The 19,824-nt window shown below is 42.0% G+C and overlaps 1 protein-coding gene across 1 annotated transcript; it reads right to left on the bottom strand.

The window, feature by feature from the left end:
• Nucleotides 1-55: 55 nt before the first annotated feature.
• SARS1 (seryl-tRNA synthetase 1) lies at nt 56-18,547 on the bottom strand. The gene is made up of 11 exons (XM_074188332.1): nt 18,324-18,547; nt 14,035-14,105; nt 7,013-7,093; nt 5,959-6,117; nt 4,767-4,910; nt 3,513-3,668; nt 2,755-2,976; nt 1,911-2,040; nt 1,343-1,500; nt 972-1,101; nt 56-572 (listed from the first exon to the last, which is right to left on the bottom strand). Exons 1-11 carry the CDS (start codon nt 18,457-18,459, stop codon nt 415-417), a joined length of 1,545 nt encoding a protein of 514 aa, XP_074044433.1. The 5' UTR covers nt 18,460-18,547; the 3' UTR covers nt 56-414.
• Between the last annotated feature and the right edge of the window lie 1,277 nt (nt 18,548-19,824).

The raw sequence follows: 19,824 nt of genomic DNA, 5'->3' as shown, positions 1-19,824 counted from the left end.
TGGGAGATACCCCTACTCAAAGTCAAAGGGCAATTATTTTTGTGAAACAGAAAACTCAGTGACAACTGATGCAGAAGGGCAGGCATAGATAGCAAGGCAGTGACAAGGGTCAGATATAGCAATAATGTGCAGTGAGGATGAGTGAAGAAGCACTGGCCCTTCCACAGATTCTTTATTATACATTTTGTCAGTCATCAAATAAAATCCTATGTCCAGGCAGAGGCAGGTGCGTTGTGAGAGCAGACTGGTATGTTGTGAGAGCAGACTGGTGTATTGTGAGAGCAGACTGGTGTGTTGTGAGAGCAGACTGGTTCTCTTAGCTTCAGAGCCAGAATGGGATGGGTGGTTCTGTTATCCCTGGGCAGGGACAGGGGCTTTCAGAGATGAAAGAATGGGAAGTTGAGGAAGCTAAGTTCAGGCATCAGTGACCTCCATGTTCTGCAGCCGACCTTCCAAAGCCGCATCTCCTGCAGGCATTTTCTTTTTGCCACCCTCATGCTGTTTCTTTTGTTTCTTGGATGGCTCCTGGTCAATTGGGGCGGGTTTGACAAAGGGGATCAATTCTTGAAGCCCTAGAAGGAAAAAGGACAAAACCAAATGGTTTCTAATGGTTAGGGAGTAGGAGGTAAAGAGCCCATGGAAGAACTGAGTGAACAGACCCTCCAGGAAAGGAAATTTTATAATGACACTCTTCCTTGAACTATGATTTTAGCTACATTTGTATTTCTCTCCTGTTTGTTTCATTTCCTTTATTATGATCTTTGAGAGGCTCAGAAGACAAAGTGTTTGAGATAAATGTAAAACAAGAAAACTCTTGAGTACATTGGGGGGCTAGGAGGAGAAAAGGAAGGAAACAGGTAAGGGGGGGAGGGAAGGTGTCTTCCAGTTGGGATCTGAGATGTAAGGTGGGTAGTAAGAGAGTATAGGGAAACTGAGCAGAGAAAGAGAGGAACAAGGGGAAGAAGTCTCACCTGATGGCATGAATTCCTTTAACTTCTCTGGCACAAGGATGCCCTTCTCTGTCTGGTAGTTTTCTAGGATGGCGCAGATGGTACGAGTGGTGGCACACATAGTGGCATTGAGCATATGGACAAACTCCACCTGGAAGAAGGTGCCCCCCCCCGCCCAGTGTTACTCAAACCCAGGTGCTGTTGGCCACCCTGAAGCCCAGCAACTATCTTCAACGAGTTCGTGCAAGGAATTAGTCATCCTTCTCTCAAGCCAAAGACTTGAGCTGGTGTCAACTCTGACTATCCACCCTGGACGCTGCCGGACTTGCCTCCTTCTGCAGGCTTCAATTTGCTATGAACTATGCTCTAACTCTAAGCCCAGGGCCTCCTACCTTATCCATCATCTTCTTGGTTTGTCCATAGCGGATGCGGAGTCGGCGGGCCTGATAGTCTGTGCAATTGGAGCAGGACACTAATTCACGGAAGGCTCCTGAGCCAGGGAACCAGGCCTCCAGGTCCAGCTTCTTACTGGCAGCATGATTCAAAGAACCTGGGAAGAAAAACCCCAAAATTCATGACAGAGGAATGGAAAACTTTGCCAGGACTCAGGGATTTTCTACTTCCTTTCACTGAACTCCCTATCAAGTTGGGCTGAAGCTACTTTCCCTTTATCTCATTCCCATCAACTATAGCACAGAATGCAGCACAGAAAGGAGGTGTCTGAAACTCACTAAAGGTCCTTTTCCCAAGGTAGTAAAATTTATATGCTAATTCCAGAGCAGTGAGAAGAGCACATATTTTAATTTCAGTTTACAGATGGAATTATAATCATTTAATTAATGTATCCAATTAGTAGGGCTGTTTTATATCTCTGTCAAGTAGTCCAAATGATGAAGATATCTCTGGGATGCAGTGAGAAGAGACAGCGAAGACAGTGGGCAGTCACTGTGGGTTGCATACCTGAGACAATATTCACAATGTGGTACGGTATGCCCAGGGCTTGGTAGAACTCCTCGGCAGTGCTGATCATCTCTTCAAACATCTCCCATGATTTGTTGTCATGTGGTGATGCATAGACAAATTGCTCGATCTAGAGAGTGAGCCAAGGCAAAGGCAGCAACAGTGCAAGGTTAGGATGGATCAGCAGAGGATCTGGAGGATCAGAAGGACTGGGGAGGTAGAGAATTGAATTATCTGGCTCTTTTGCTGTTGACCTGCCACCCTGAGCCCATGGGGTCCAGCAGCTAGAGATGGCCATCGGGGGCACTGAATGCCAGGGCCCCAGAACAGTCAGAGCTCCCCAATACCACTGACAGATAACACTTTAAGGTATGCAATCTCCTGTAAGGAAGGCACTGCAGCCATTTTTATCCCCCAGATACAAAGAAGAAAACAGGCTCAGAGAAGCAGTGACTTGTCAATGGCTACACAATGAGTGTCAGAGGCAGGACATATTCAGGACTCTCTTGCCCTTTCCCTTAATAAATTATTCTATTAAACCAGAATTCTTCTCCTTTAAGTTCTCCACCAAAAACAATCCCCAAACTAGAAAGTTCAATGAAAGAAATGGATGCAGAGTAAGAGCCATATTCTGAGATTGTTTTTCTCTCCCTAGAAAGTTGGGGACACAACTAAGGAGTCATGGAGCCTACAAATAAGGAGAGGCACTTTTCGGGCAGGAGCAAAAGAGGAGGGATGTGGTCCAAAGTGACCTCAATGGACTCACTATCAGATTAGATTATTTCCTCTAGCTATCTTGGATAGAGAGGAATTTCTGCTCCTTATTCTGACTCTATCTACTCACCTTCTCAAACTGGTGAACCCGAAAGATGCCACGAGTGTCACGACCATGGGAGCCCACCTCCTGGCGGAAGCAGGTAGAAAAGCCAGCATACTTGATGGGCAAGTCCTCTGGCCGAAGCCACTCATCCCGGTGTAGAGCGGCAATAGGCTGTTCTGATGTAGCAATCAAGTACTTTTCATCATAGGAATTATCATCAGATTTTTCACTGCCTTTACCAATCACCTGCAAGGATCACAGCCCAGATTTTAGAACTGTAAGTGGTATTGAAAGTCATTTAGACAAACCTCATTTTACAGTTGAGGAAAATGAGACTTAAGGGTTGTGAAAGGACTGGCCCAAGGTCACATGGCAAAGCAGAACTGACTGACCCAAACCACTCGTGACTCCAAATCAAGCCCTCTTTATATTTTACTACACTGAAGGAATACCCACCTCTTTCCCCTCTCCTGTTGTAGCTAACAAGAAGAAACACTGAGTTTAGCTGGGCCACCTGATACAGAATGGCTCAGATGAGTGAGACAAGGGAGGTGCCCCTCTGGGCTGGAACTTCAGGGATCCTCCCTCCAAAGCACTGAACAAGGGGGAAGAGCAAGTAGATAATAAGCTCTCATCAGTTAGCCAGTGCTGTAATCACTTTTCCTCTCTTCTAACTCTGCTGGCTCCCTAAAAGATTTTTGCCAGTGGTCTCTCTCTCCCACTACAGGCAGGTTTATCTTCCTTATGCACAGAGATTGTCCATTTGGTCCCAGGATACACACCTTGTACAGTTCCTCATCAAATTGGCTGAGTTGCGCCACCTCCTGCATCACCTCTTTTCTCATGAAGAAAGGGGTGTAGATAGGAGTGTAGCCCCTGCTAGCAAGGGTTCGAAGGGCAAACTGGATAAGGGCTTGCTCCAAGAACACAAGGACTCCCTGTGGAACAAAGAGTTTATTGAATCTTGAAGAGTTAAGCCAGGTGCCAGAATTAAAACAGGAGGAGTTTGGTAGACAGGACCTAGAAAAATCTAGTCATTACTGAAGAAGCCAAGAAAACTTCTGAATTGTAAGCAACAAATCCAGGAGGTTATTTGCCTCCAAGTGCCACTAAATGAAATCCCTTTGAGGAAAAGCACAAACTTTGAAATCTGGAAAATACCCTGGCTATCCAGTCCTAGTCTCAGACACTTAATAATTACCTAGGTGCAAGTCACTTAACCCCATTGTCTTGCAAAAACCAAAAATGAATAAATACTTAATTCATTAAAAAAATATGACAGCAGACCCTACTTTTCCCCCCGACTCTACTATTAAAAAGGAACTCAAAGCAAGGCCTCCTCCAGCTTGTTTTTTAAAACACTGCATTTCCCTTTCACTGGGTTCTCTTTTAGCAGTAATTCTGGCTGGAGATAGGAATTCTCATTAGTAATGACATGTGCTTAGGGGTAATTAAAAAGATGATGGGATTTCTGTGGATACTTTTTCAGAAGTGAAAAGAATCAAGTCTAGAATGAGTGTTTTGGGGGACTAACTAATTTAAAGAAGTTCAGACCCCAACCTCCTCCCTCTTGGACATCTCTTTAAACTAACCCAATTGGGACTAACCATCACTCCCAAGGGACATCTGGGTAGCAGACATAAGAAATAGTGGTGACCTTTCCCAGCTGCTTAGTGAGGAAGCAGGTGTAAAAACCATGACCTTTGGTTTTCCAAAAGAGGCCCCATTTGGAATGGCTTCAAGAAACACTCATGCCTAGAAAACAATCACCCACTATTAGAATTAACTGCTTTCTTGGCTAAATAATGAGTAGATGGAACCCACCCCAGACAAGAATTTAATATGCTCTTTTTACCTTTTCCCTCTCACTATTGACATTTGACTCCAATCAAAATCTCTCACTGTCCACTTGAGTGACAGGATTTGAATACAATACCAATGTCTTATAGAGATGAGACAACAAAGACGGTTCTCTCTAGCAGGCTGGTCTGTTCTACAGACTCATCTTTCTCTAGACACTCTTTCCCGAATCTCACCTTTAGGAAGTAGCCTCGGCTTCCAGCCACCACTGCTCCTTTTTCACCTTCAAAGCCGTCCACCATCACCACCAGGTCCACATGAGAATATTTCTTTCTCACAGTACAATCACCCCAAATCCTCTCTACTTTGTTGTCAGCATCCTGAATACATACAGGAAAGAGAGAGAGAACAAGGAGTCCTCATTCTGTAATCACCTTCTATCTGATGCCTACACCAAGAGGAAATAGTTTTGTGAAGAAGGCCCCTAGCTTGCTCACAACTGAGCTTTGTCTCACTCCTACTCTAAGAGTGAACAGTTTTGTGAAGAAAGCCTCTAACTAATCACAACTGAGCTTTGTTCACTGTAAACAGAGCCTAGAGTAGAGACATTGCATGGAGCTTTATTCAAGGCATAAATGCTGGATTGGAAAGTCCAGGAGACTGGAAACATGATGAATGAGATCATGAGTTTTCAGGAGACCTGGAGTCCTCTTTTTGCTTTTACCCTTTTAAATGACTCTGCCCCCCTTCTAGAAAGGCCCCTACCAGGGCAACCTTCTTGTGACAATCAGCACTGCCTGCATACTGGTGAGAATGCAATCTCTTTTTTGCTGGTGCTCATTGGTCCAGAGGCCATACTAGGGGCGGGCTCAGGGCCTTGACCCCGACTGCCTGTCTCAGCTCTGTAGTCTCTTGCACACCAGGCCTCAGAGAGTTTAATGCTCAACAGAGAATGAATGAAAGAGGCACAGATGGGCCTTGCTATGGCTGGGGTGTCATAGAACAAAGACTGAGCTCAGAGCTGCTTTGTGCTCTGGAAGCTCCAGCTCCACAGGAAACTTTTATCATGCAGATTTCCCTTCAACCTGCCTCTTCTCAGTTGGGTGTGGGTGAGGGGGTTAGGTTGATTTAGCAGACCCCTCCCACCAAACCCCCTGCTTCCCTGGGCAACAAGCAGTGTGGGAGAGCAGTCCCATTTAGAAGAGACTTCTGTGCCAGCATCTCTTCCTACCTGCTGCCTCTGCTACTTCCTAATCAGGCTGGGATCTGACTGCTTCAATTCCCAACTGGTGGGCAGAAGGAAGACACAAAGAACTTGCTTGTGACCCAGGGCCTGTTATTCAGCGAGTGCCAATGTTTCACAGTTCTTCCCCCATGAACAGAGACAGCAATTTAAGATACTTTCTTAATATGGTTTTCTGCACTTACCTCGTCATTACTGATGGGTACAGAGGGATGGAGGAGGTTCCCAATTTCTCGGAGACTTTCAAATCGCTCTGCTTCTAATTGTATCCTCTCAGCATCACACTTGACAATGGCTTCATCAATGAGGAGTCGGACTTTTTTTATTTGTGTCACTTTCAGGCTCTATACATCAAGAAACCCAGGCCAGTTCCAGGTTACTCTAAGTTGGGGTCTTAGAGCTAAGAACAGATCTGAGTAACCTGACTCCTCATTATGTGAATTCACAAAAAAAAAAAAAAACCAACAAAAAAAAACCACTGTCTCATTTTACAAACAACAACAACAACTTGGGTTTTCAAAGTATTGAGAATTAGTACATGGAGGGATTAAATATGCAAAATATCCAAATCTTATAATCATATTCATGTTTTCCCTGGAATGCCTAGAACACAGGTGGATTTCCATCCATTTTCCCTCTCTATATACTGTGAGTTTTGATGGTATAGCATAGTATGGGATCCCTCATAAGAATTCTCTCTGAAATCTTCCTGAGAATTCTAATTAAGTAATAAAGTAGATATTATCTTTTATTGTTTCCCAATTGTTTTATATATTTATAGTTTTCCTAGGAAAGTTTCCTGATACTTCCTTTGTCTTTCTCACAGCACTGTACAATGATGGTCATACAGCAGTAAATATATTTGTAGATTCAAATTCAAAACACTGGATTGTATTTGGGAAGTAAAGAAGGAAAAAATGAAATTACCTAAACCTAAATGTTGGTCTAGCACACCAACTTTTTCAATTTCCACTCTACATTTCTCCTTTCCACAGCTATTTTTCATCTGCTCATCATTAATGAACAATGAAGACTTTGGAATATAGGGGACAGTAAAGGAGTGACCTATGTTTAGGCTTTTTATTTTGCAAACTGTGCAAGTTCAGAAAAGTTGAAGGAAATAAGGACAGTAGAGTTGAGTGCCTATACTTGGAATTTCAGAATAAGATCACAGGAAAAAAAAGGACAGAAAACTGAATTCAGTCATGCTGTGCCAGCAAAAAAGAAAATCTAACATACCGCTATTATGTCTGCAGTCAGGTCATCAAGATTCAACACATTCTCTGGTAAGGATTCATTGTCTCCCACAGGCTCTTTTTTCTGTAAAAAGAAAGAAATCCAACACTATAAGAGAAAAACTCCAACATAGTTCTATAAATGTACACCTAATAAAGACTTTGATATAAAATAATTTTGAAAAAGTTCAAACTATTTTATTAACTTTAAGTATTTTTTCAGTAATCCTAGAATATGGACAAACATGAAGAAATAGCATAAAAGAAATCCTCATACCTCACTTAGGTCAGAAACAGAGGGAAAGGTCCCAGAGAGATAAAAATACCGATAGCAGTCCTTTTTGTGGTAGCGAAGAGCTGCCAGGGTCTATCAACTACAGAAAACTTGAATAAATAGCAGCATTTAAATGTAAGAGACTATTAAATGTAAAAAAATTAAAAATATGAAGAATTCCGAGAATCCTGGCAAGTCATAGATCAACTGATGCTGAGTGAAGTGAGTACAACCAGGAGAATGATTTATATGATGATCACAATAAGGTCAGAGAAAAGAACAATGAAAGAGAAAAGAAGTGACTAAATCTGACTTCAAAGTAGTAACAGAGAAGTGCGCCTCCCGGCTCTTGTTAGAGATATATGAGGCCACATGTGCAGAATGAAGCATACACTTTTCAAAATGACCACTGTGTTGATTGTTTTGCTTAACTGTAGTCTGTTAGAAGAGGTTTTGGAGTAAGGATGGTATAGTCATTAAGAAATGACACAGATGTTTAAAAAATATAATAAAACTTTTTTTAAAAAGACAATATAAAGGATATGCATATTCCAGAAAAGGAAGCAGCCCAGCTACTTGAGAATAAGGTAATTAAATATTAAAATAATTGGAAGAAAATTTCTAATGTATTGGGTTAATTCTCTAAGGAGGATTAAAGGAAAGATAAAGGAAAAATATCTGCACAGGATAAAATATGGATGGACTGAGATCTGCAGGAATGGAAGGAGTATAAGAGAAATAACTCACTTAAAAATAAACAAAACTGGGACCATTGTGCTTTGTCCAAATTTAAGCAACCCATCAGTATGTAGCAGGATTAGGAAATCAGGCTCTTTGCCATTATTTTATAATACATTTTGCCCAAAGTTGCCATTCAACTGTAAATGTTTTGAGAATTTTAGAAGAATTTTCTTTTCTTATCAGTCCTTCTCATCATCACTCCTCAACACAACCAAACTACAAAAAACACACTCTTGACCAAGTACCTTTCAAATAAGTACTCCTGACCTAAGTAAGGTTGTCCACAAATTCACATCCTCTTTTCTTCACTTAATCTAAACACAGAGACTAGGAGACAAATAATATGGGGACACTTGGGAATTATTTTTGATCTTCACCTGTGTTTCATAGTTCTGAGGAAGCCAGTTTGGAAATGCTTTCTAGTGATGCTGGCTTGTACCAATTATTTGCAGTTTACAATCGTAGAAAGTTGTCTAGAGACCTGACAGGTTAAATGACTAGCCCAGGGACCCCCCCAACCAGTACAGGATGCAGAACTTACAGGGAGATCCTCTATTTATTATATAATACTGCTTCTGATAAAGAAGATAGGGAAAAACCCGTAGAAAACTGAGAAATTCATTTGGTGAAAATTGGGAGTTACTTGTCCCTTTCCAACAACAGATAAGAAGTTTGGAAGGCCATGAAAGTCAAAGAACATGACACTTTTGGGGAGAATTGAGTCATAGCTGACACTGAACACTAAAGAGCAGAGTTAGAATACAAGGCTCTGGTGACACTGGGACATTTCTTTTTCAAGGCAAATGCTCAAGCTCCCTCTTTAGACCTAGTAGGGAGCTATGGCAACTTGAACAGAGCACTGGATTAGAATTCAAGTTCTGCTGCAAAAGATTGGCAAGTTAAGGTGGCTAGGTGGCATAGTGGATAAAGCACCAGCCTTGGAGTCAGGAGTACCTGGATTCAAATCCAGTCTCAGACACTTAATAATTACCTAGCTGTGTGGCCTTGGGCAAGCCACTTAACCCCATCTGCCTTGCAAAAATCTAAAAAAAAAAGATTGGCAAGTAATCTCCCTTCCCAGAACTGAATATCCATCTATAAAATTAGGGAAATGGACTCCATGATCTCCAGAAGCTTCTTAGTTATAAATTCTATTTCCCTAAATATGTGACTTGCTCCTATAGAAATAGCTGGTAGAGAGCAGACACTACTCCTTCAGTATCCCTATCATTATATTCTGCATAAACAAATTGAAGATGTACAGTTCCTTAAAAGGAAAGGATGATTACTCAATATGACTTGGATAAAAGGGAAGAAAAAACACTGAATGAGACTTAAAGGGAGAAAGGAATGTATCCGGTAGAATATAAATTCCTTAAAGGTGGGGGTTGCTTCATTTTTGTCTTTGTGTCTCCAATGATATAGAAAGAAGGGATGAAAGGAGGAAATAAACATTTATATAGCACTTTTTACAAATATTATCTCATTTGATTGTCACAACAAACATTCCTGTGAGGTAAATATAGAGAATTTTAGAGTTGAGGAAACTACAGCAGAGGAATGTTAAGTGACTTGCCTAAGATCACACAACTAGTAAGAATCCAAGATTGAATTCGAACTCAGATCTAGTACTCTATCCAATGTACTCATCTAGCTGCCTCTAGAAGCAACTTAATATTTGTTGAGTTGAATGTATCTAGGGAAGAAAACCAAACTGCCTAAATATCAAATCACAAATGGATGTTGTCTATGTAAGAATCTCAAAGATAGGAAGTATACCCAGTAGGTCACTTTTCACTGAAGAACTCTTTGAATTAATAGGAGCTTCCAAAGGAGTCAAGAAAATTGTCCTGCCATACTATGCAGCTGACAATCAAGTCAAGTGTAGGACTGTTTTATCAAAATTGGAACACACAGTTTCATTTCCTTGCAATGGAGAATGACTGGCAATGTTTGTGTATATATCCAAAGAGAGCACTGGGGGGAAAGTGGGGGGAGAGGAGACTGGGAGGGAAAGAAGGGAAATAATACAGTTCTGGGACCTCAGCCAGGATACAAACAGTATGCAAATAGTTCCACAACAACATAGTCAAGATTCCCAGAGAAAATAATTTCCATGACTATAGATATCTAAAGGTCATAGAAGGTCATTTGCCAAATATGCAACAGTTTTATTAAAAAGTGCCAACAGTGGAAAAATATGGAAGTAACTTTTGTGATAGACTTATCATAAAGAATGTGATCCACCTGTGACAGAGCTGGTGGTGTTAGAACACAGACTGAAGCACATTTTTTTATTATTATTTTTTTTTTGGGGGGGGGTTGCAAGGCAAATAGGGCTAGGTGGCCTGCCTGGGGCCGCACAGCTGTGTGATTGTTGGGTGCCTGGGGCCGGATTTGGATCCAGGTGCTCCTGGCTCAAGGGCCAGTGTTCTGTCCGCCACCCAGCCACCCCTACTACTATTATTATTATTATTACTATTTTATTATTATTATTATTATTTTGGTTTTTGCAGGGCAATGGGGTTGGGGTGGCTTGCATGGGGTCACACAGCTGGGTGATTGTTGGATGTATGGGGCCGGACTTGAGCTCAGGTGCTCCTGGCTCCAGGGCCACTGTGCCACCTGGCCATACCTACAATTATTATTATTATTTTTTAATATTAATTTTAATTTTTTTCTCTCCTTTTCTTTATCACTCATGCGGGTCTATATTTTTTTGGGGGAGGGGGTATTATGTTTACTCTTAAACGAGAATATTTTAGTAATGTATAAAAAACATCTGTACAAAATAAGAATAAATAAATAAATGGGAAAAAAGAAAAAAACAAAACAAAAAAAGTAAGTGCCAGTAGAAGAGTAATTTATTGAAACTTAAAAAAACTAACAACTTTCCAGCAGAGTCTTCATTGGTCATCTTGCTGCATCACAGATCCAAATCTGTGTCTTTTGGATTTATGTCTATTGGATATTTTGAGCTGGATTTCCCACAGACATTTTAAATACAACCTGTCCAAACCTGAACTCATTATCTTTCCCCTTAAATCCTCTGGTCTTCTTACCTTCCCTATTATTATAATTCTCCCAGTCCTTCAGGCTCACCACTTAGATCATCCTGGATCTTTATTATCTCTCACCTGCCCTCCCCAAGTTTTTGTCAAGGCCTGTCAATTTGCTTTTACTGAATCTCTCTAATATACTCCCTTCTCTCCTCTGACACAGCTGTCCCTGGAGTATTGTAATACCAGGTTGGTGGGTTTGGCCTGTCTCATGTCCCTCCCTTATCCAATCCACCCTCCATTCAATCACCAAAGTGACTTTCTTAAAGTCCAAGTTTGACCATCATCCCCACTCCATAAACTCCAACAGCTCCCGATCACCTTTAGGATCAAATACAAAATGCCATTTGGCACTGGAATTCAAAATCCTTTATGACCTAGTCTGCCCCCCCACCCCCACCCCACACTTTCCCAGGCTTCTTACTCACTCCCAACACTCCCAACTTCAATCTAATGACTTTGACTTCTTGGTATTCCACAAACAAGTCACTCCATGTCTTAACTCCAGGCATTTTTCTCTGACTGTCCCCATTACTTAGCAGACACTCTCGATCTCTGTTCCTTGACTTCCTTCAAGTCCCAAACTAAAATCTCACCTTCTATGGGAAGCCTTTTCCAACCCTTCTTATTTCTAGGGCTTTCCCTCTTTATCCCTTTCCTATTTATCCCGTATATAATTTGTTTGCATATATTGCTTGCATTTTGTCTACCCTATGATACTGTGGTTTCCTTAAGATTAGGGGCTGTCTTTTGCCTCTTTCTGTATCTACTATTCAGCACAGAGTATGCACTTAAGCCAATCACAACTTGAAGGATATAAAAATATTTGATCTAAAAAGTAGAGAAAAATGATCAAAGTAATTTTTAAATAAAGGGAAAGTTCATAAAACTATCAAATGATCAAGAGTCCATCAAGTTCAACAGTCATAAAAATGAATAAACTAAGGCAAACAGAGACTAAGTAACTTGTCACAGACAAGGTTAGTAGTATTAAGAGTTATTTTACCTAAAATGAGGCTGAACTACAATTTGACTTTCTTTAAGTATATAAAAGATTTTTAGAAGAGGGATCACTTTGTTGATGAAGGAATCAGGAGAAATAGAATAGGTGAACAAATCGTAGAATGTGATGAGATATTATAGCCTTAAGAACTACAAGCATGAGAAACTTGGGGCCTTTGGAAAATTTGTCCCAATTCAGTTAAGTAAGCAGAACCAGGAAGAAAATATAACAATAACTAAAATATTGAAAATGAAAAGAATAAGACAAAGCTAAAAACTAAGTACTTTTTATATTATCTTATTTTTATTGTTTTTAATTTTTATGTCACATTTATCTTTGAATATATCAATCCTCCTTTCTATCCAGCAAGTCATGCCTTAAAACAAAGATTAAAAGAGGGTGAAAAAATCCAAACAAAACTAACCAACACCACCTGTGGCTGATAATATATAGTATAGTCCACACCCCTAGCTTTCCACATCTGAAACAAAGGGAGGGAATGTATTTTCTCAACTCTTCTCAATTTAAGCTTGATCTTTATCATTATGTAGCATTAAGTTTAAATTTTTTGATCTTCACATTGTTAAACCCATTGTGTATGTTGTTCTCAAGACAATGGAACATAAATGGAAAGAACAACAATAAAACAATCAAAGATTTATGCTGTGATATCACAATGACTAAATTTCTCCCCCCCCAAAAAAAAAGACAGAGATGAGAAGATAGGTTCCCAGCATTTTTGCAGAAGTAGGGCATTATGAGTTCAGAACATCAGACATTTTTAATGGGGTGGCTAATTTTGCCATAGTTTCTCTAAAAAAATTATGGACAAAAATAATTCTCTCTCAAAATGTTGGTTTAAACCTAATTTCTGCCAAATCATTTTCATATTTTCTTTTTTTTTATTTTTTATTTATTTAAGGCAATGGGATCAAGTGACTTGCTCAAGGCCACACAGCTAGGCAATCACTAAGTGTCTGAGGCCTAACTTGAACTCAGCTTCTCCTGACTCCAGGGCTAGTACTCTTATCTACTACACCACCTAGCTGCCCCCACTTTCCATATTTTCTTATGAAGTAGTTTGCATTGTTGGGTTTTTAAAAGAGTGTTCAATAATTTATGACTCACTTTTTTTAGTCTGTTCCACTGATCTACTCATATTTTGCAATCAATAAAAAAATAGTACTAATGATTACTGTTTTATAATAAGCTAAGTAATTGTAATAACCAATCTTAGGACAAGAAATGAAGAAGCATGTCTTCTTATTTGGTAAAGATGCTAGGGACTGTGGGTATGGAATGTTACACACTCTGTCAATGTATTCATTGGCCTGCTTAATTACTTTTCTTTGTTACAAGGGAGGATTCATTTGGGGGAATGCATTATTTAGAAGTGTGGCTGGTGTAAAAGCAAAGAAAGAACAAGAGGAAATGAGCCTAAAATGCACCAGAAGGAACCTTTTCTCTATCAATAAACATTATTAAAGGTCTTTTGTGTGCCAGGCACTGTAATTGTTATACTTGGAAAAAGAGAGGAATCTACTTCCCAGCATAATTTTTCAGAATGGTGCAAAGATTTGATGAATGACTTGGGTATGGTTCTAACAAAATCTTGAGAAAGTAAAGAGAACAAAAAGAAAATCTCCAAAATAGAGAAGATCCTCTATGATGAAATACATAGAGGATTTGTCATTTATGTTAATGAAGGGAATATCTATTATTGATTAAATCATAGATTCTCTTAGCACCTGTCTAGAGACTGCTCTTAGTTGAAGATTTGTATAATTTCTATACAAATGAGAACTAACTCAATATCCCATAAATTTAGTCACTAAATAAGAAATGGGGCAGCACTTGAGATACTAGTCTTATAGAACTTAATGAGAATGAAACTAGTATCTGTGCCAAATATCTCATTCCTATCCTTATCATTTTCATAGTTTACTTACCTTCATTTTCTCTCCAATTGTCTTGCTACATAAGTTCTTCAGCTTGTTTAAGTTGTCTGCCCGAAATCTGCCTAGGAATGAAGGATTCAGGATTAAATTAAGCTGAAGGGATGAGCAGACTTCATAAAGGAAATTCCCTTCAGCAGTTCTGATCTTTGAAACCTTTCATTAAAGTACAAAGAAGAAAAACAAAAATGATTAAGGATGAAATGTTTATCTGAGGGGCAGCTAGGTGGCGCAGTGGATAAAGCACCGGCCCTGGAGTCAGGAGTACCTGGGTTCAAATCCGGTCTCAGACACTTAATAATAATTACCTAGCCGTGTGGCCTTGGGCAAGCCACTTAACCCCATTTGCCTTGCCAAAATCTAAAAAAAAAAAAGTTTATCTGAAAAAATATTATCTTTATGCTGAGTGAGATGAGCAGAACCAGGAAAAAACACTGTACACCCTAACAGCAACAAGGAGGGGGGGATGATCAACCTTGATGGACTCGCTCATTCCATCAGTACAACAGTCAGGGATAATTTTGGGCTGTCTGCAATGAAGAATACCATTTGCATCCAGAGAAAGAGCCGTGGAGTTTGAACAAAGTTCAAAAACTATTTCTTTTGGGGTGGCTAGGTGGTGTAGTGGATAAAGCACCGGCTCTGGAGTCAGGATTACCTGGGTTCAAATCCGGTCTCAGACACTTAATAATTACCTAGCTGTGTGGCCTTGGGCAAGCCACTTAACCCTGTTTGCCTTGCAAAAAAAAAAAAAACCCTAAAAACTATTCCTTTTAATTTAGGGGAAAAAACCCAGATATCTTATTGTCTGATCTTGTTACCTCTTAGACTTCTTGTCTCTTCCTTAAGGATATGATTTCTCTCTCATCACACTCAATTTGGATGAATGTACAACATGGAAACAAAGTAAAGACTGACAGATTGCTTTCTGTGGGGGGGGGGAGTAAGATTGGGGGGAAAATTGTAACTCAAATAAAATCTTTAATAAAAATTTTTTTTTAATATAATATCTTTAAAAAAAAATCACCCTTTCTGGGGAGCATGGAATTTCTGTCTGGTAGCAAACCAGAAGGCCCATGTTCCAAATATGGTGTCTTGGCTAGAATGAGAAATTAGAGAATTTGGGAGTGGGTCAAAACTTCAAGGATTAGGAGCAGCTAGGTGGCACAGTGGAGAGATAGAGGAGCTGCCCAAGGCTTAGGAGGACCTGAGCTCAAATCAGGTTTCAGATACTTACTAACTGGGGATCCTAAGGTCACTGTCTCCACTAAAATAAGTTTATGAAGTCCTGTCCTAACCTTCTCAGATCTTTAGTAAATCCATGCCTTTCTTCATCTATTGCCATTTCCCAGTATAAGTCTTCTTCAGTCTCTTCAACAGTCTCTCCTCTAAGTCATCCTTCACTCTCTTGACATTTATCTTCCTTTATGAAGATTACATTGGTGAAGGGAAAGCACTTTGTAAATGGAAACAGGTTATAACATAAATGTTGATTGCTACTATCATCACAGGATGCAGAACTGCGGAGGCCCTTGGAAATCTCTAGGCTGATCCTATCCCTGTCCAAGTCCAAGTTATATAATAATTACCAGTTGCTTGAGCCTAAGTCAATCGTTATGTGTTTCAATTTCCTCCTGGGTAAAACAAGAATAATTTAGATTAACCTATTTCACAGGAATTTGTGAGGAACCTATTTTGTAAACCTTAAATATAAAAACTATTTACAATATATGATACACTCATTAAACTGGTACTGCTTACTGTTGCTTCAAAACATAGAAAACCAATTTTCTGTTGTTCAATCATTTCAGTTATGATTGACTCTTTGTCACCCCATTGGAGTTTTCTGGACTAAGATACTCGAATGAATTGTCATTTTGTCTCTAGTTGATTTGACAGATGAAGAAACTGAGGCAAACAGGGTTAAGTAACTTGCCTTTAGTCAGGGTTAAGTGACTTGCCTTTAATCATACTACTAGTGTCTGAGGATGAATCTAAAGTGCACCACCTAGCTGCCCCAGAAGACCAATAGTTGTATTATTTGTTTTGTTTTTTAGGGGTTTTTTTTTGCAAAGGCAAATGGGGTTAAGTGGCTTGCCCAAGGCCACACAGCTAGGTAATTATTAAGCGTCTGAGACTGGATTTGAACCCAGGTACTCCTGACTCCAAGGCTGGTGCTTTATCCACTACACCACCTGGTCGCCCCCAATAGTTGTATTAAAAAGAACTGCTTTTAAAATTCTTTCATCCAAGGGATTCAAAGCACTCTGAAGATGTGCTAGTCTCACTTCTTCTTTTTAGGTTGGTTTTTTTTTTAGGTTGTTTTTTTTTCAAGGCACATGGGGTTAAGTGGCTTGCCCAAGGCCATACAAGCTAGGTAACTATTAAGTGTCTGAGACCAGAATTGAACCCAGGTACTCCTGACTCCAAGGCCAGTGCTTTATCCACTGCGCCACCTAGCTGCCCCTATTTCTTCTTAAACATATAGCATTGATTTGTTTAATAACAAATTGCAGAGGTGTGCAAGGTACTTTATGCTAGTGGTATACAATTCAAATAGAAACAGATCCCTTCTGGCTAAATAGTATCTTAGAAAATAACCAAATAACCTATTTATAGTGTATTGTATATTTTTGAATTTTGTTAAACATTTTCCAACTATATGGACTGCACTGAGTTTTACATACTCTACACCATTTATTTGAGCTTTACAAGTAAAATCTCCATTTTATAGATGAGGAAACAGGCTGAGAGAAGTGGCCCATCCATTCACAAAACTAGAAGTATACAAGGTCTTCCTAAATCTAAAACAGCACCTCTCTGAAACTTGTCTTTTTTTTTTTTTGGCAGGGGGACAGGGGGAAAGAAGAGGGGAGCAGGAGGGGTGGACTGTCACACAATCTGTGACTTCATTATCATGGGGTACTTCAGGTGCAAACAGCTGGCCTCAGAGTCAAGAAGACCTGGATTAAACTGATAAATACCAGTTAAGTCACCCTCAGAGTCATCGCCATGGACATTACTACAAGAACAGAAGTTGTAGAAAAGCTGCTGATTTTCATGGATAGAGTTCCCTCTATCGAAGAACTCAAAGGGTCTTACCAAATATGTGGAGCCTCTAATTCTAATATGTGCTGTATTCCTAACATGAGATATCTTCATGAGAAAATGGATATATTAATATACAATGAAAAGCAATACCAATTATTAGTTACAACTTCATTTTAGATGTCAGATTTAGGGGAAAGAAGTGCCTATTTGTTCAAGAGAGTTGTGTATTTGCTTTTTACAACCTCCTTTTGCATATGGAGTGGCCAGGGTCTTGGCAAAATTAGGGACCAAGCTGATTCAAGAACTTGGGCCTCCTGACTTTTGGTCAGAGCTTGCTTAATTTTTCTCTAAGGATAAATAATGGTTGTGTCTGGTCAGGTTTTTTTTTTTTAGGTTTTTGCAAGGCAGGGGTTAAGCGGCTTGCCCAAGGCCACACAGCTAGGTCATTATGAAGTGTCTGAGGCTGGAATTGAACTCAGGGACTCCTGACTCCAGGGCCGGTGCTCTGTCCACTGCGCCACGTAGCCGCCCCTCCTGTCAGCGAAGGCAGCAGGACTCTGCCGCAACAAGAAGGCTTCAGGAAAGGACATGGAGGGTGTGAATGCTCCGGCAAGTTGTGGCATTGCACGTGTCCCTTTAAACTGTCATCACCGAAGGGAATCGGCTGATTCTGGGCGCCCCTGCTCTGGGGAGGGATTTCTGCCCGGCCCCGGCCCCGGCCCCGGCCCCGGCCCCGGCCCCGGCCCCGGCCCCGGCCCCGGCCGCATCACCCTGGCGCCTGGGCCCCGGCTGGTTGCCGGGCGTTGCGTCAGCCGAGCGGGTCAGAGGCCGCGTCCTGCCAAATAGTGAGCCCCTGGGACGGCGGAGGATGCGGCCGCGCCCGCTCCGGGCTCCTCCGCCGCCGGGAAGCGGAAAGGACGCGGCGCCCCTCGGTCTGCGGGGCCCGGGGACCCCGCGTTCCGGGCCCCCCGCCCCTCGCCCGCAATGCCGAAGGCGGCTGTCCCGGGGGCTTCGCGGGCGCGCGTGGCGGGGGGGGCGCCCCGGGGCCGGCGGGCAGGCTGACAGCTCGCTCTGCACACGCATGCGCCGCGCCGGCCGCGGCCGGAAGGCCCTGGGAGGGGTCCCGGGGGGCTGCGCCCGAGCTGGGGGGCTGGGGGGGGGCGGGGGACCCGGGACCCCTTCCCAACCTGCCGCGGGCGGGCCGGGGGCCCGAGGGGAGGCCCCGCACTTACAGCGTCGCCACTCGCTGTCCGCCCGCACCAGCTGCTCCACCAGCCCCGGGTCCTTGAAGCGCTTCTCCTGGCTCTCCCGGATCAGCGCCGGGTCCCCGCCCTTATCGACGCGAAACAGATCCAGGTCCAGCACCATCTTCCCTTCTCCGCCGGCCTCCTCCCCGGGCGCAGGCTGCAGGCTCCTCGGCTTCCTCCGGCCCGCCGGCTAGCAGCGCACTGCGGCTGCGCGCGGCAGGCCAGCGTAATGCGCAGGCGCGGCCGGAGAGAGCGGCCGGAGCGTCGGGGGCCTAGAGCGCCGCCTCCGGTCGGCGGTGGAGATGCAGCAACTTCCCGGACTTGGAGGGCGGGGCGGGCTGAGAGCAGAGAAGTCAGGAGGAGCTCGTGCGCTCATGACCTTGGACACCCTGTCTCTGACTCTGTGTCTGTCTCTCTGTCTCTCTCTCTACCTCTGTCTCTGTCTCTGTCTCTATCTCTGTCTCTTTGTCGCTGTCTCTCTATCTCTGTCTCTCTATCTCTGTCTCTGTCTCTCTCTATTTCTGTCTCTCTGTCTCTCTGTCTCTCCCTCTATCTCTGTCTCTGTCTCTCTGTCTCTCTGTCTCTCTCTGTCTCTCTGTCTCTCCCTCTATCTCTGTCTCTCTGTCTCTCTCTGTCTCTCTGTCTCTGTCTCTCTGTCTTTCTATCTCTGTCTCTGTCTCTCTCTATCTCTGTCTCTGTCTCTCTCTATCTCTCTCTGTCTCTCTCTATCTCTGTCTCTGTCTCTCTATCTCTATCTCTGTCTCTCTGTCTCTCTCTATCTCTGTCTCTCTGTCTCTGTCTCTCTCTATCTCTGTCTCTGTCTCTCTCTCTCTGTCTCTCTGTCTCTGTCTCTCTCTCTATCTCTGTCTCTGTCTCTGTCTCTCTCTGTCTCTTTCTCTATCTCTGTCTCTGTCTCTGTCTATCTCTGTCTCTCTCTGTCTCTGTCTCTCTATCTCTGTCTCTCTGTCTCTCTCTCTATCTGTCTCTGTCTCTCTCTCTCTGCCTCTGTCTCTCTATCTCTATCTCTGTCTCTGTCTCTCTCTGTCTCTGTCTCTCTCTCTATCTCTGCCTCTGTCTGTTTCTGTCTCTCTGTTTCTCTCTCTCTCTGTCTCTGTCTTTCTCTCCTCTCTCTCTCTCTCTCTCTCTCTCTCTCTGTCTTGCTCTCTTTCTCTTTATCTCTGTTTCTATCCTCTCTGTCTCTTTCACTTTCTCTCTCCTTTTGTTTTACATAAAGGGAACATTTATTCTTTATTAATATTCTTGGTCAATTTATTAAAAAATATAATCAAATTGGAAAAATAAGTAAAATGTAGAAAAATAAAAACAATAATATTTTAACCCAAGTATTCTCCCCAAGCAGTGCTCACACCAATAGAGGAATTCAGCAATGCTGAAGAGAGATAGAGAGCTGGATGGATGGATGTAGAGGTAGACAGGCAGCTAGATGGTGCAGTAGATAGAGCTCCTGGCCTAAAGTCAAAAAAAT

Source organism: Macrotis lagotis, chromosome 5, assembly GCF_037893015.1.
Source record: "Macrotis lagotis isolate mMagLag1 chromosome 5, bilby.v1.9.chrom.fasta, whole genome shotgun sequence".
Classification (NCBI taxonomy): domain Eukaryota; kingdom Metazoa; phylum Chordata; class Mammalia; order Peramelemorphia; family Peramelidae; genus Macrotis; species Macrotis lagotis.
The sequence above is the reverse complement of the archived record's forward strand: the minus strand, read 5'-3'. Positions and strand labels throughout refer to the sequence as shown.